Source organism: Crocodylus siamensis, chromosome 11, assembly GCF_052110815.1.
Source record: "Crocodylus siamensis isolate JL-2025a chromosome 11, ASM5211081v1, whole genome shotgun sequence".
Lineage (NCBI taxonomy): Eukaryota > Metazoa > Chordata > Crocodylia > Crocodylidae > Crocodylus > Crocodylus siamensis.
The window spans coordinates 21,800,425-21,814,199 of NC_143405.1; the positions used below are offsets into that span (position 1 = coordinate 21,800,425).

The 13,775-nt window shown below is 45.6% G+C and overlaps 1 protein-coding gene across 2 annotated transcripts in view; it reads left to right on the forward strand.

Moving 5' to 3' along the window:
* The window catches only part of DCAF1 (DDB1 and CUL4 associated factor 1), a 99,267-nt gene that overhangs the window by 57,071 nt on the left and 28,421 nt on the right, over window positions 1-13,775 (forward strand). For both annotated transcript variants that reach the window (XM_090023030.1, XM_090023031.1), the window contains exons 18-22: window positions 1,468-1,701; window positions 4,958-5,051; window positions 7,411-7,515; window positions 8,862-8,935; window positions 13,437-13,541. In XM_090023030.1, the coding sequence (XP_089879156.1) occupies window positions 1,468-1,701; window positions 4,958-5,051; window positions 7,411-7,515; window positions 8,862-8,935; window positions 13,437-13,541 (612 nt within the window). The remainder of the gene's footprint in view (window positions 1-1,467; window positions 1,702-4,957; window positions 5,052-7,410; window positions 7,516-8,861; window positions 8,936-13,436; window positions 13,542-13,775) is intronic.

A 13,775-nucleotide genomic window follows, 5' to 3' on the forward strand; every position in this document is an offset into this window, starting at 1 on the left:
GCATTTATACAAATTAAGCTTCTCTGCCCAGCTGGTCAGGACTACTGGGAAATCAGATCTGTATTTACTTTGCAGTCATTTGTCGAGCAACAGACTGTTCCAAAACAGTCATCAGTGTTAGGGCCAAAGGGAACCTAGGCTCCAGGCAAAGCTTTGAATCAGAAGCATTTAAGAAAAGTCACAGATACTCAAAGCGCTTGGGGCGGGGGGGGGGGAAATGTGGGACAGAGGGTGATGGGGGGGTTGTCTTTCAGTCTCTGTACCTGGCTGTGCAAGTCCTTCTCTAGGAAATGGTTTGCATAGTTTACACAGGCATAGTTCAGAAAGACACCCTGAGTCTGTTTATTTAGCTAACACTGTAGTTAGGTGCTATGTTTTACTGATCCTTCTAGCCCAGGGGTGGGCAAAATATGGCCTGTGGGCTGGATCTGGGCCACCAAGCCATTCTATCCGGCCTGTGGGGCCCCTAAAAAAATTTAGTAAACTAATATTAGTTTGCTCCTGGCTGCCTGTCAAAGATGACAGGAACCAGGAGTAGTAGGACCCAGGGGAAGCCCACAGCAGGAGGCAGGGCCCAGCTCTGCCCCATCCCCAGCTATTTTCCTGCTTCCTGCCTTTGCCCTGCTCCAGCACCACATGACTCCCAGCTGCATTGCTGGACCAGGACCACAGGGCCATGCCTCTGTGCGCATGCGTGTGTGTTCATAGAACGAGTCCCACATGCACACCCCACCATATACATGCACATGCAGACCCCCTCACACCCCCCAGCCACCTGCCTCCCACAAACCCCATATCCCCCACATCCCAGGTATCCACACACCCACAACCCCCCACAAACCTATACCCACACCCTCACAATATACAAGAGTATGACTTAATTTTAAGCTATTATATGTTCACCTCTATATGTTGTAGATGTTCATTTTTAGAATATAATTTGGTATTTTTTTTGGTTCCAAGATGGCAAAACCCCTTGCTTAAAGGAGTACTTCTGGGGGCAAGGGGAGGGACTTCTGGTGGCAAGGGTCAGGGGTTAGAGGGTGGAACTTCTGGTCACAAGATGATGACCAGAGAGGGGCATCTGTCAAGGGGTGGTGCTACCCATGTGGCCCTCGACAACTTGCCAAAACTCAGTAAGCGGCCTTCTGACCAAAATAATTGCCTACCCCTGTTCTAGCCCATTTTTCACATCTGGATTAGTTCTCTGGAACTAGTCTTAGGCTTGTTAAATGTATTGGAGGGACCACAGCAATCTAAACACTGTCTATCTAGGCACATAGTAAGAGACATGGTTCCTGCCCTGAAGAGCTTGCAGTCCAAAGGTGTCGTGCTAGGGAAGAAAGGTTTCACAGTGGCTAGTTCTTATGTGAGAGGGACATGAAACTCAGGGTGGTCTATGGTATTCTTGGGCACTTATAGATTACAAATTGTGACTAACCTTTCTCTTTCTTTTTAATCTAAAAGATCTATGATATTCAGACTGGCAACAAGCTGTTGACTCTGTTTAACCCAGATCTGGCCAACAACTACAAGAAGAACTGTGCCACCTTTAACCCCACAGATGACCTTGTTCTAAATGATGGTGTCCTTTGGGATGTCCGTTCTGCGCAAGCCATCCATAAATTTGACAAATTCAACATGACCATCAGTGGCGTTTTCCATCCCAATGGGCTGGAGGTCATAGTCAACACAGAGATTGTATCCTACCTCAGTTGAAACGTACTGTATAAATACCATGGACTGATAGCCATGTGGTCTGATTGTAGCAACCTGTGTAGTGTTCTGCTGTGTCATGGTAAACATAAATGGATTTTACAAGCTTTTATAATAATGGCAATTTTAATTCATAAGTTAGGAGCAAAAAATTGTCAGAATAGGGAGTCAGTAGGAGCCAGTCCCCTGTCTCTGTTCTGAGATGCTTCAAAGGAGATGCGACAAAATGCCTGTGGCACGTTATCAGTTTATAGATTAAATAGGCCTGTTCATAAGTGGAATTTGCTGCATCTCCTTTGTTGACTGACTTATGTCATAAAGCATGAACTTCTTGAGACAGTAGTCTCAGAGATGGCTTTTGTATACATCTCCAACCCAGATCTGTATCATTAGGTGGAAGCATCTTCATGAAATGTATTTCTTTTGTAGTACAAGTTCATAGTAATGAGAAGATTGGGCACTGCTGTACTTAATACAAAGTTTTAGATCTTTTATAAAAATACTACCTAAATCAGCTCTGGATGCTCTCATTACCCATATAGAAGTCTAACCTTTTTGGAATCCTGGTAAGCTCCTGGTTTCAGTTATATGCTTTGGCAGTGAGTTGTGCATTACTTCTTATGTGACATATAATTCTTAAGAAATAACACTTATTTATGTGACATATAATTCTTTCAACACCTTTTAACTTGTTTTCTAGTTTAGTTGGATGTCTTGTGTGTGATAGAAAGGTATATAGTTTCATAGTTTCTAGGGTCGGAAGGGACCTGAGTAGATCATCTAGTCCGACCCCCTGAGCCTGATCTGTCATTTTGTAACATACACTCATTCTCTCTGTCTCTGTCATGTCCTCTCATCTTCGAGACAGCCTCACCCTGCACAAGTTATTTCAGGCTTCTAGTGCTTTCATTGCCTGTACCTGATCCTCTTTTCCTGATGTCCCTTTTGAAATATGGTGATCAGTGTTGACACAGGAAAGGGCATAAACCTCTGCTGTGCACTATACTCGGAATTTTTCTTTTCAGCTGCCATAGTGACATGCAGGATTTCTTCTTGAATGGCTATAGTCAATTTAGAACCAAGCAGTGTAGGAAAATAATATAAATGATGCATCCTAATATATTTTATCTTGTATTTATGAACACTGAAATTCATCTGCTTTGTTGCTCCTTATTTATTTAGCTTTGTCAGAACCACCTAATATTCTTTTGGTCTTCTGTAATTTCTGATGAACCCTAAATAATTTTCTTTCTCCCAAATGTTACCCTCTATTCCCTATCCCCTTTTTTACAAGTTTTTAACATATGTATTAGCTACATAGCTGTAGTATGGAACCCTGCAAACATTTGGACTTACTGTAAATTGACTGTTTCTGCTTTAATGTCATCTTCACCAATTCAGATCCATGGTAAGTTTTGCCTATTACCTCAAAACTAGGTTTTTTCAAAGGCCTTTTTACTAAAATCATGCTATATCAACTGCATCTCCTTTGTGTCATGTTTTCTCAAATTGCTGGTAGGTTAGAGACACCTTCCTTTAAAGAAGGCAGGCTGGTGTTTGCTGTCATATCATTCACATAAGTATTCTATATTTAGTTATTGTTCCAAGTAAATTACTTAAGTATGGATTTCAGATCTATATCTCCTTGGCTAGGGATAGATATTACACACAAGCTGGTTTAAGTGATCAGAAACCGGTTTAAACCTGTAACAGAACAGACGTTTGGTGCATGGAAACTGGTTTGAGATAAACATGGTTGAATGTAATGTCAGACTTAAGTGATTTGGCTCAAACTGGTTTATGCAATGTTTGTCCCAGACCCTTTGCTGGTTTAAGTTAAATCAGAGTCCCCTAGCATGCTCTCTGGGCTGGGTGGAGCTCTCAGCTCCACAGCAGGGCTGGCCCCTCGCCTCTGTTCCCTGGCTGGAGCTCGGCACAGACTCGCAGGCACAGCAGGGTCTGCTGGCTTGCTCGCCTGTCAGTTTGCTGCAGACAGTATGATGAAGCAGGGAGGGAGATTGAAAAGCTCCGTATCATCAACAGATGCATGCACTGCACACCCTGGCTTGCCTCATAGTGCTAGCCTGAGGCTGGGGGCTGGTAACACTCCTGCCCCTTGAGCAGCCAGCAGGGAAAAGCCTGTGACTGTGCAGGCAGACCTCCTTAATTGGAGTCCTGCTGGGGCCTGGCCATGCACCCCTCAGCTCAGCTCCCTGCAGAAGGGAAGTGGGGAGGGCTGCTCTGGCACATCCTGGCTTCTAGTTTGAGCCACTGCAGGCATGTTTCTGAATTTCTTCAGTCCAGAGAGAATATCTGTCCAGTTTCAAAGCAGCTCAGCCTAGCCAGGTTAGACTAACCTACAAAGATTGAATCAATTCAGGGTCAGGCTTTTTGAATGTCTCTCCCTAGCCCTTGAAATCATACCAGCATCTTCCCCTTTCAATTAATTATATGCTCCATTTGCAGCTTTCCAGTTTTACAAGGCAGTAGAAGGTCGGTCGGTCCTCCCTTCCCTGCTGCAGACAGAGTGGTCCTCCATTGATGATACGTAACTCTTCAATCCTCCTCCCTGCTTCCCTCATACTTACTTAAAGTGCATGTAACAGAAATAAACTATTGTCAGAGACTAACTTGTGGAAGTACTGAAAAACAATATATCTGAAAAAAGAAACAAATTACAAGTGCTGGAGAGCATACACTTAAGAGTTCTGCAGAAGCATAAGGATGAAATGACAGAACAGCAAAAGTGTGTGTGTATACACCTCCCTGTGTGTGTCTCAGTGTGTATGTATATACACACACATTGCTGATTCTGTTAATATTGCAGGGGAGGGGGAGGGAGTTAAGACTAGGAAGCTGTAGCAGGGGACCAGAGGGGAAAAAACAAGGGGTGGAGGTTGAGGTGTGAAGTTCATGCACATTGTACTCTGTCCTTTCAATTGAAAGTTAGATGTTTGTACTTTCACTTCTGTCATCTCATTTGTGGCATCACCTCTCTTCCTCCCTTCACCTACTAAGATCTGCATCATAACTACCATGTTGACAGCTGAGGACTTGGTGCAGGTTTTCTAATGAGAAACTTCTGATGGGCTTGCAGGGCTAGGAGAAGGGCCCTGGAACTGCTGTATCTGGAGGACAGCAGTTAAGTTTCATGAGTTTGGTGCAGTTTGCTGCTCACCAGCAAGTTGAAATGAAAGTGGAAATTTGTAGTTCTGTATTGTTCCTTAATCTCTTTCTCCAGTGGGACCTTCGAACTTTCCATTTGCTACATACGGTACCAGCACTAGATCAGTGTCGTGTGGTTTTCAACTACACTGGCACAGTTATGTACGGAGGTAAGATTTCCCTATTTGTGTTGTGTTGTCTTTGGTTTTTCTTGACATCTTTGGATTTGGCAGTGGAAGCTGACTATAGGGCTTCTCTTTCCTGTGTGGTGTTGGTGAAGTAGACCAATCCAAATATTTCCCAACCCAAGGAACCTCTAGATGCCTGACAGCCCACATCTAACTTGCATATAGGAAGTCTGTTGCATTTTGCTCTGGTCATTTCCAAGAGAGGTACAGACTCCGTGCATTTTAACAGCTGCTGAGGGATTTGGAGTTGAGAAAATCTATACCAGCTCACCATGCCTGTGGTTTAGAGCTTTGCATGCTTTTATTGTGGTGTACCAAATTAAAGCCCTGTGGAAAACAGAGACCTGTATAATGAGCAGGCTGTCTTGTGGCATATTTTTGTAAATCTATGTTTAAAGAATATTAAAATGATGTAGTCAAACACCCCAAAAGTTAGAAAATACTGGAATTAAGATTGTGAGTGAGTAGGCTATGGGCTTTGATTTCATCATCATGTGTTTCCCCCAACCAGATCCCTGCCTTGGTCAGTAAACAGGCTGGACAAAGTTCAGTTAATGAGAATCTACTTATTCATTGCTTTGTTTTTCTTGTTTGTTGTATAACTTTAGGCCTCACTTACTGTACAATTTTAAAATCTTTGAAGACTAGATTCTTTTCCTCATGGGCTTCCATTGTGGCATTTAGCTGTATTTGGTGCTTCACAAATAGATTAATACTAATTTTCTCAAAATCTTGTGTATTTAGATGTAATAGTATAACCATTTTGCAGATGGGAAGGATTAAGAGAAAAAATGTCCATTAACCTTGGGTACAGAAATTGAGATGTCTAGGATCTGATTTCCATTTCTCCTTCCCCAATCTTAATGTTACATAGTAGGGCTGTGCGAGGCTTCTGACCCTGCTTCAGATCCAGAGATGTCCAGATCAAAGTGCTGGCTTCGTTAGGCTTTCCAAAGCGGTTCGGAGCTTCTGAAGTGCTTCAGGAAAGCTTCAGAGTTGCTTCGGAGAATTGGCCATAATGGGGAATGAATGAAATATCTATAACTTTGTTGGTTTTTTGTCTGATTTGGATGAAATTTTCAAGGATGGTAGCCTCTGCTGAGAGCATGAAGCCTGCCAAGATTCAAGATCAGTGCAGGAGTTCGGTGGGGGAACTGCACTCCAAATTCTTGAAAGCAAAACTCCTGTCACGTCTATGTGTTACAACACAGGGGGGTGAGAACTACAGGGGTGGTGGCCCCTGGTGAGACCACAAAGCCTGCCAAGTTTCAAGAAGATCAGTATAGGGGCTTGGGGGAAACTGCACCTCAAGCTGTGGGCAAACAAAACTTGTGACTATGTGCGTGTGTTAAGGTGCAGCAGGGTGTGAAAAGCTGCAAGGATGGTGGCCCCTGCTGCGGCCACAAAGCCTGCCAGCTGTCGAGGAGATAGGTGTAGGGCTTCTGGGTCTGGAGCCCTGCATCTCTAGCTGCTGACAGACCTACCCATGTCATAAGTTTTGCCTGTCTTAGGGGGAACTACTGCAGGCCTTGCTGCTAAGCTACTCTGTTACCAGTTACCAATCAATCATGATTCACTCAGGGACCAGCTCAATCCACAGTTGCCAACTAATGTAGCCAGTTAACTAGCAACAATTAACACCTACAAAACCCCCCTAAGGAGAGGAAATAATCAATACAGACAATCAACTGCCCCAAGACAGACACAGCTGCACAAGCACCCATGTCACAAGTTTTGTCTGTCAGCAGCCAGGGGTGCAGGGCCGCAGAACCCCCCTGCACCAATCTCCTTGACAGCTGGCAGTCTTTGTGGCCGCAACAGGAGCCATAACACCTGCAGTTTTCAGCCTGTTTTCTGTGCCTTAACACACACGGGCGTTAAGGTTCCCCCACGTGTGTACCTCCCCCTCCACCCCTCCTAACTCCCCTACCAATTGTTCCTGATTGGCAGAGAGGCAAAAACTGTGGTTTTAGTATGACACTGTTTTTGCCTCCTGGCCAGTCAGCAACAAGCAAGAGGGCCATCAGGACTCCTCAGTCAGTAAGCAACAGGGTGGGTTGGGGGGTTCACGAGGGAACCTGCAAGATTAAAGGAGCTGCCACAGCCCATTTCCACTGTGAATTCAATAGATCCCTACTTGTGTACTAAGCATTTATATTCTTGCAAAATTCAGCTGTAGAACAGTAATATAATGGATAAATGGGTCTTGCTAATCTATTAAAAAAAGCAAAGTACAGAAAATTATACTGCAATGCTATGCAGGTCCAACAGGATCCTAATGTGAGAAGAAGCAACACTGTAAATAAGAGGTACCTTGCTGAATAATCTTTCCCTTGATCAGCTATGTTGCAGGCAGATGATGAAGATGACCTACTGGAGGAGAGGATGAGAAGCCCCTTTGGGTCATCCTTCAGGACATTCAATGCAACTGATTACAAGCCTATAGGTAAGAATGAAAGTGCACCAGCAAAGGGCTTGTTTTGTAACCTGGGTGCACTTTTTTGCACTAGATCCTTCTTTTATTAAAAAATGAATTAAAACACATTCTACCATTGTCTACCTTAATCCAAGTATGCACATTGTCCTCAGCCCTGAAGTAGCTTGAGCTAAAATTTCTGCTTCAGTATGTGATTATTTGCATTTACTTTTGTGGGCTGTAATTGCCACCTCTGGTTTTCTTCTGTTGTCTTTTCTTCTATTCAACTCGGATATGAATCTGAGAGCAAGTCTGTAATACAGCCAAAACCTCAATGGTCCAGTTATGTGAAAGGACCATTTTTTCTGTTTGAACTCCCCTTTCTCATTAGTATTGGTCCCTGTTTATAGCTCAAACTGCTGTCAGTTTGGCCTCTAGCCCACAAAACTCCTGGAGCTAAACTTAGTTATTTAGCAGGAGTGAGTAAACATGGCCACTGGCTTCCGTTTGCTTAGGGAGATGGCCTGGTTACACCTTGGTCTTCCTTCAGCATCACCTTATGAAAACTGAAAGAGCCATGTGGTCTCTGGTCTGCTCAAAGAAGTCCATAGCCATATGTGCAGAGAGAGATGCACAGTGGAATCCAGTGTGAGAATTCAGGCTGCACTTCTTTGAACAGCTCAGCATGAGAGGTTCAGAAATATTCTCCATTACTGGTTGAAATTACAGGCAGCCCTTGGATTTATGACACAATTGGTTCCCGAGAACTGTGGCTTAAGTCGAAACTTTGCAACTCGGAACCGATTTTCCCATAGGAAACAAGGTTATAAATGGGGGATTGGTTTCTGAACCAAGACCCGATACCCTATTTTCACCATAAATAGCGCAGAATTTTGTACTCAATCAATTATAGATGAGTAATATAGCTACATTAACATATTTGTTTTGTAACTAGCAATCATATTGATTTGGAAGGACTTCTTTGAGGTGACTTGGCTGGACTTTTTGAAGGACTCCTGGTTGGACTTTTTGAAGGGTTCTTGACTGGAGTCTTCTCAGGAGTCTTGGCTGCAGGTTTTTCTGGAGTCTTGTCTGCTTTCTTAAAGAAAGTGTCCAAGGAAGTTTGGACAGGCGGGAGATGGGTGACGCATCAAGCGTTGTAAAGTCGAAAGTCAGAAAGTTGAAACAGGGTGTCAGTTTAGAAATGTTGTAACTTGAAATGTGGTAAGTTGAGGACTGCCTGTACCTGTGTGTACTAAACTCCAGTTTTCTTGATTCTTACCCAGATATATTCATATCCTTAAAACTGTTTATACAGTAAAGCATTGAAATGCCTGGACTTGACTTTTAAGCTTATTTTCTGATTTGTGTTCTAGCCACCATTGATGTGAAACGGAATATCTTTGACTTGTGCACAGACAGCAAGGATTGCTATTTGGCTGTCATAGAGGTAAAGACATTGAGATAGTAGTGGGAACAGTAAATACCTGTCTATGACTGTAGTCCAAGTATAATTCTTCTTGGGGTATTTTTAAGACCTTGGGGTTGGAGGTTCCAAAGTTTCTAGTGTTGGTTGTTGATGTCTTACATAGTGGTATTCTTATGTGGATAGGGTAATTGTGACCAGTTGGTTACAGTCCATCTTGTGATGAGTAATTGCCATGTTGCCTCTGTCGCTAGCTCATTCATATCTTAGAGTCCTTTCAGTGCTATCCCTCAAACACTGTCTTGCTCCCAGTCTCGGGCTATGGGCTGAGGAGGGAGAGGAGGATCCACATAGTGAACCAAAGACTGCGGAGCTGGTGTCATCAGGAAGGCTTTGGCTTCCATGACCACAGCCCGCTCTTTGGCGAGAGAGGCAGCGAGCTGCTGGGAAGAGATGGCTTCCACCTCTCCCCCCTGGAGAGGAGGCTCTTAGCCAGGCTGGCTGACCTGCTCCACCGGGCTTTAAACTCAGCCTGCTGGGGGATGGGGGGACTACTGCCACTGCTGGCCCGCTGAGCAACCCTTGCAAAGCCAGCAGACCAAGGCACTTAAGGGAGCCCACCCCTGCCCCAGCCCTGGCACAATCTGTGGGCAAGGCAAGAGCCCCCAAGAGGACACTTGCCTGCCTGTACACTAATGCCAGGAGCCTGGGCAACAAGCAGGAGGAGCTCATCCTCCTGCTCAGTGCAAAGAATTATGATGTCATTGGGATAACGGAGACCTGGTGGGACTCCACCCATGACTGGACCACGGGGATAGAGGGCTATACCCTGTACAGGAGGGATCGTGTTGACAAAAGGGGCGGGGGTGTAGCTCTCTATGTGAAGGAAAGCTACGTGTCCGTGCAAGCTGATGTTGGCGACCAGCATGGACAGCTAGAGACCCTCTGGGTAAAAATTCGTGGGGAATACGGCACAGGGGACACAATGGTGGGAGTCTAAAGTCCTGAGCTTGACCAGGAGTTCGCCCAGGAACTGACTGAGGCCGCTTGCTCCAGGACCTTGGTTGTCATGGGTGACTTCAATTACCCGGACATCTCGTGGGAAGATCACTCAGCAAAATCTGAGTGGCAAAGCTTTCTCTCATGCGTGGATGACCTCTACCTGACTCAAGAAGTCTATGGGCCAATGAGAGGCAAAGCGCTGCTCGACCTGGTACTGGCTACGGGGGACGACCTAATCGGCGACCTAGCGATTGATGGGAAGCTGGGTGACAGTGACCACGAGCTGATCACCTTCACCATCCGCCGTAAAAGCTGGCAAGTCAGTCAGCAACACAGAAGTCCTTGACTTCAGAAAAGCCGACTTTGACAAGCTCAAGAGGCTTGTCGGTCAGGCCCTTAGGAACCATGACCCCAGGGAGATGGGAGTTCAAGAAGAGTGGATGCTCCTCAAGGAAGCGATCCTCAATGCACAAGCTAAATCTATTCCAACACGGAGGAAAGGCAGCAAGAAGGCACAGCAGCCCCCCTGGCTTTCCAGGGACCTAGCGGACCTCCTGTGGCTAAAAAGGAAAGCCTACAAAGGATGGAGGACGGGATTCACCTCCAAGGAGGATTATTCTGCACTGGTTCGGTCCTACAGGGAGCAAACCAGGAAAGCCAAGGCTGCAACTGAACTCCAACTAGCTTCAAGCATCAAGGACAACAAAAAGTCCTTTTTCAGATATGTGGGGAGCCGGAGGAAAAGCAAGGGCAATGTTGGACCCCTGCTAAACCAGATGGGGCAACTGGCAACTGACGCCCAGGAAAAAGCCAACCTATTAAATAGGTGCTTTGCGTCAGTCTTTCATCAGTCCCATGGGACGCCCATGCCTGCTACGGGACAGGGAGATCCGGGTGATGGGGATCCCCTACTCTCCATAAATGCTGACCTTGTGAAGGAACACCTTGAGAAGCTGGATACCTTCAAGTCAGCCGGCCCTGACAATCTGCACCCCAGGGTACTCAAGGAGCTGGCGAGCATCATAGCCCAGCCCCTGGCACGGATCTTTGAAAACTCCTGGTGCTCTGGTATAGTGCCCAAAGACTGGAAGAAGGCCAATGTGGTGCCGATCTTCAAGAAAGGGAGGAGAGTGGATCTGGCTAACTACAGGCCCGTTAGCCTGACTTCTATCCTGGGGAAGATCTTAGAAAAGTTTATTAAGGAGGCCATCCTTGAGGGACTGGCCCAGGCTAACATTCTAAGGGACAGCCAGCACGGGTTTGTTGCGGGTAGGTCTTGTTTGACCAATCTTATTTCCTTTTACGACCAGGTGACCTATCACCTGGACGAGGGAGATGAGATTGATGTCATATATCTTGACTTCAAAAAAGCCTTTGATCTGGTATCCCATGATCACCTCTTGGCCAAACTGGCCAGTTGTGGCCTTGGCTCCACCACGATCCGCTGGCTGGGAAACTGGCTCCGTGGTCGGACCCAGAGGGTTGTAATTGATGGCAGTCACTCATCGTGGTGCCCTGTGACCAGTGGGGTCCCTCAAGGCTCTGTCCTTGGACCCATACTGTTCAACATCTTCATTAACGATGTGGACATTGGAGTCAGGAGTGGACTGGCCAAGTTCGCCGATGACACCAAACTTTGGGGCAAAGCATCCACGCCAAAAGATAGGCGGGTGATCCAGGCTGACCTGGACGAGCTCAGCAAATGGGCAGACGAGAACCTGATGGTGTTTAACACCGAAAAATGCAAGGTTCTCCACCTTGGGAGGAAAAACCTGCAGCTTCCTTATAGGCTCAGGAGTGCTACGTTGGATAGCACTACAGAAGAAAGAGACTTGGGGGTCATCATTGACCACAAGATGAACATGAGCCTGCAATGCAATGCTGTGGCTAGTAAAGCGACCAAAATGCTGGCTTGCATCCATAGATGCTTCTCGAGCAAATCCCGGGACATCATTCTCCCCTTGTACTCGGCCTTGGTGAGGCTGCAGCTGGAGTACTGCGTCCAGTTTTGGGCTCCGCAATTTAAAAAGGATGTGGAGAAGCTTGAGAGAGTCCAGAGGAGAGCCACGCGCATGATCAGAGGTCAGGAAAACAGATCTTACGATGATAGGCTGAGAGACATGGGACTCTTTAGCCTGGAAAAGCGCAGGCTCAGGGGTGATCTGGGGACCACCTATGAGTTTATCAGGGGTGACCACCAGGATCTGGGGGAATGTTTGTTCACCAGAGCGCCCCAAGGGATGACGAGGTCGAATGGTCACAAACTCCTGCAAGACCGTTTCAGGCTGGACATAAGGAAGAATTTCTTTACTGTCCAAGCCCCCAAGGTCTGGAACAGTCTGCCAGCGGAGGTGGTTCAAGCACCTACATTGAACACCTTCAAGAGTAAATTGGATGCTTATCTTGCTGGGATCCTATGACCCCAGCTGACTTCCTGCCCTTTGGGCAGGAGGCTGGACTCAATGATCTCCTGAGGTCCCTTCCAGCCCTGAGGTCTATGAAATCTATGAAATATATTACAGAGGGAAGCATCCTCTTTAAAGCCAGAGAGGGATGCATTTTTGTTTCATGTTTCCTGGTCTCGTGTTGAAACTTGCCCCAAAGTACAGAGTCTGGCAAGTGTACTCATGGTGCTCTCTGAGCTTTCACTTGGCCTCCCCCTTACCTTCCCTGTTCTACATATTTTCTTTCTGATTAACTGTCTTCCAGAAGTTGAGGTTTGCGGGAAGTACAGAGTTAAGTTTTTTGGCCTGTGTTATGCAAGAAGCCCTAGAAAAGCAACAAGCTTGTGCTGGTTGGATGTATTTCTTTACTTAGGGAACATTAAAACAATCCTTCCTTTCTCAGCAACCAACGCCTGGAATAGTTTTCAATATTGATAAGGCTCTCACATCTTGCTTTATGCAGAACAACGCCATGCTCTTAACTTGTGAATTATTGTTTTATTCTTGCCTTTCAGCAAGGCTAGCTGACAGGGCACAATAACACCGTTGTCCCAATGTAGAGTACTAATGCATCAGTCCTTGGACTGGAAAAGCAGCGAGTTTAAAACCCACTTGGGACTGACTGTTTTGTTTTTAAAGTAATACTAGTTGGCAGATTTCAGGCCTTTGCATCTTTCTGAAATTGCTGCTACCTTGCAGCCTTTTTTGATCTTTTCTCCCCTTTAGGAAAACAGCCTTACACTAGAGAGAGAAATTTTGAGGGGAGTTGGCATGCAGTTTGGGAAAGGGGAATCAAAGCTGGGCAAGGGCCCGAGTGGTCCAAAATAGGGGTTTTATGAGGTGTATGTTCCTGTGGTAGGAATGCTGCTTTGCAAGTGACATAACACCTAGAACCTTAAAGCAAATCCTTTCTGCTGCTTCTGTGGCTGTTCTTATAAAATAGAAGAACCTTATTCCTGGTTATATTATGTGCACTAATAGAAAATAAAAGATGGGGACAACACCTTACTGTTTTTGGCATAACTTATACTATACTTATACATATGCTATGTTGTTGGGGATGGGGGTTTCTTCTTCAGAACCAAGGAAGCATGGATGCCATGAACATGGATACGGTTTGCAGGCTGTATGAGGTGGGCAGACAGCGTCTGGCAGAAGATGAAGAGGATGAGGAAGAAGACCAGGTGAGAACTATAAAGACATCTTGGTTTTGGCAGTACAGTTGTAATCAAAGAACTTGTCTACACAGAGAAAGGTGTGTGGAGAAAGCAAGTATGTAAATTTACTCTACGTTTACCTTCCCTTGTGGACAATCTTAATATGCAGTAAATGTCAGGTATCTCACTCTTTGAAGGTGTACACAAGACTATCCACAGAAGGAGTTTTTGAGAATTAGCTAGGATACTATGAATTTATAC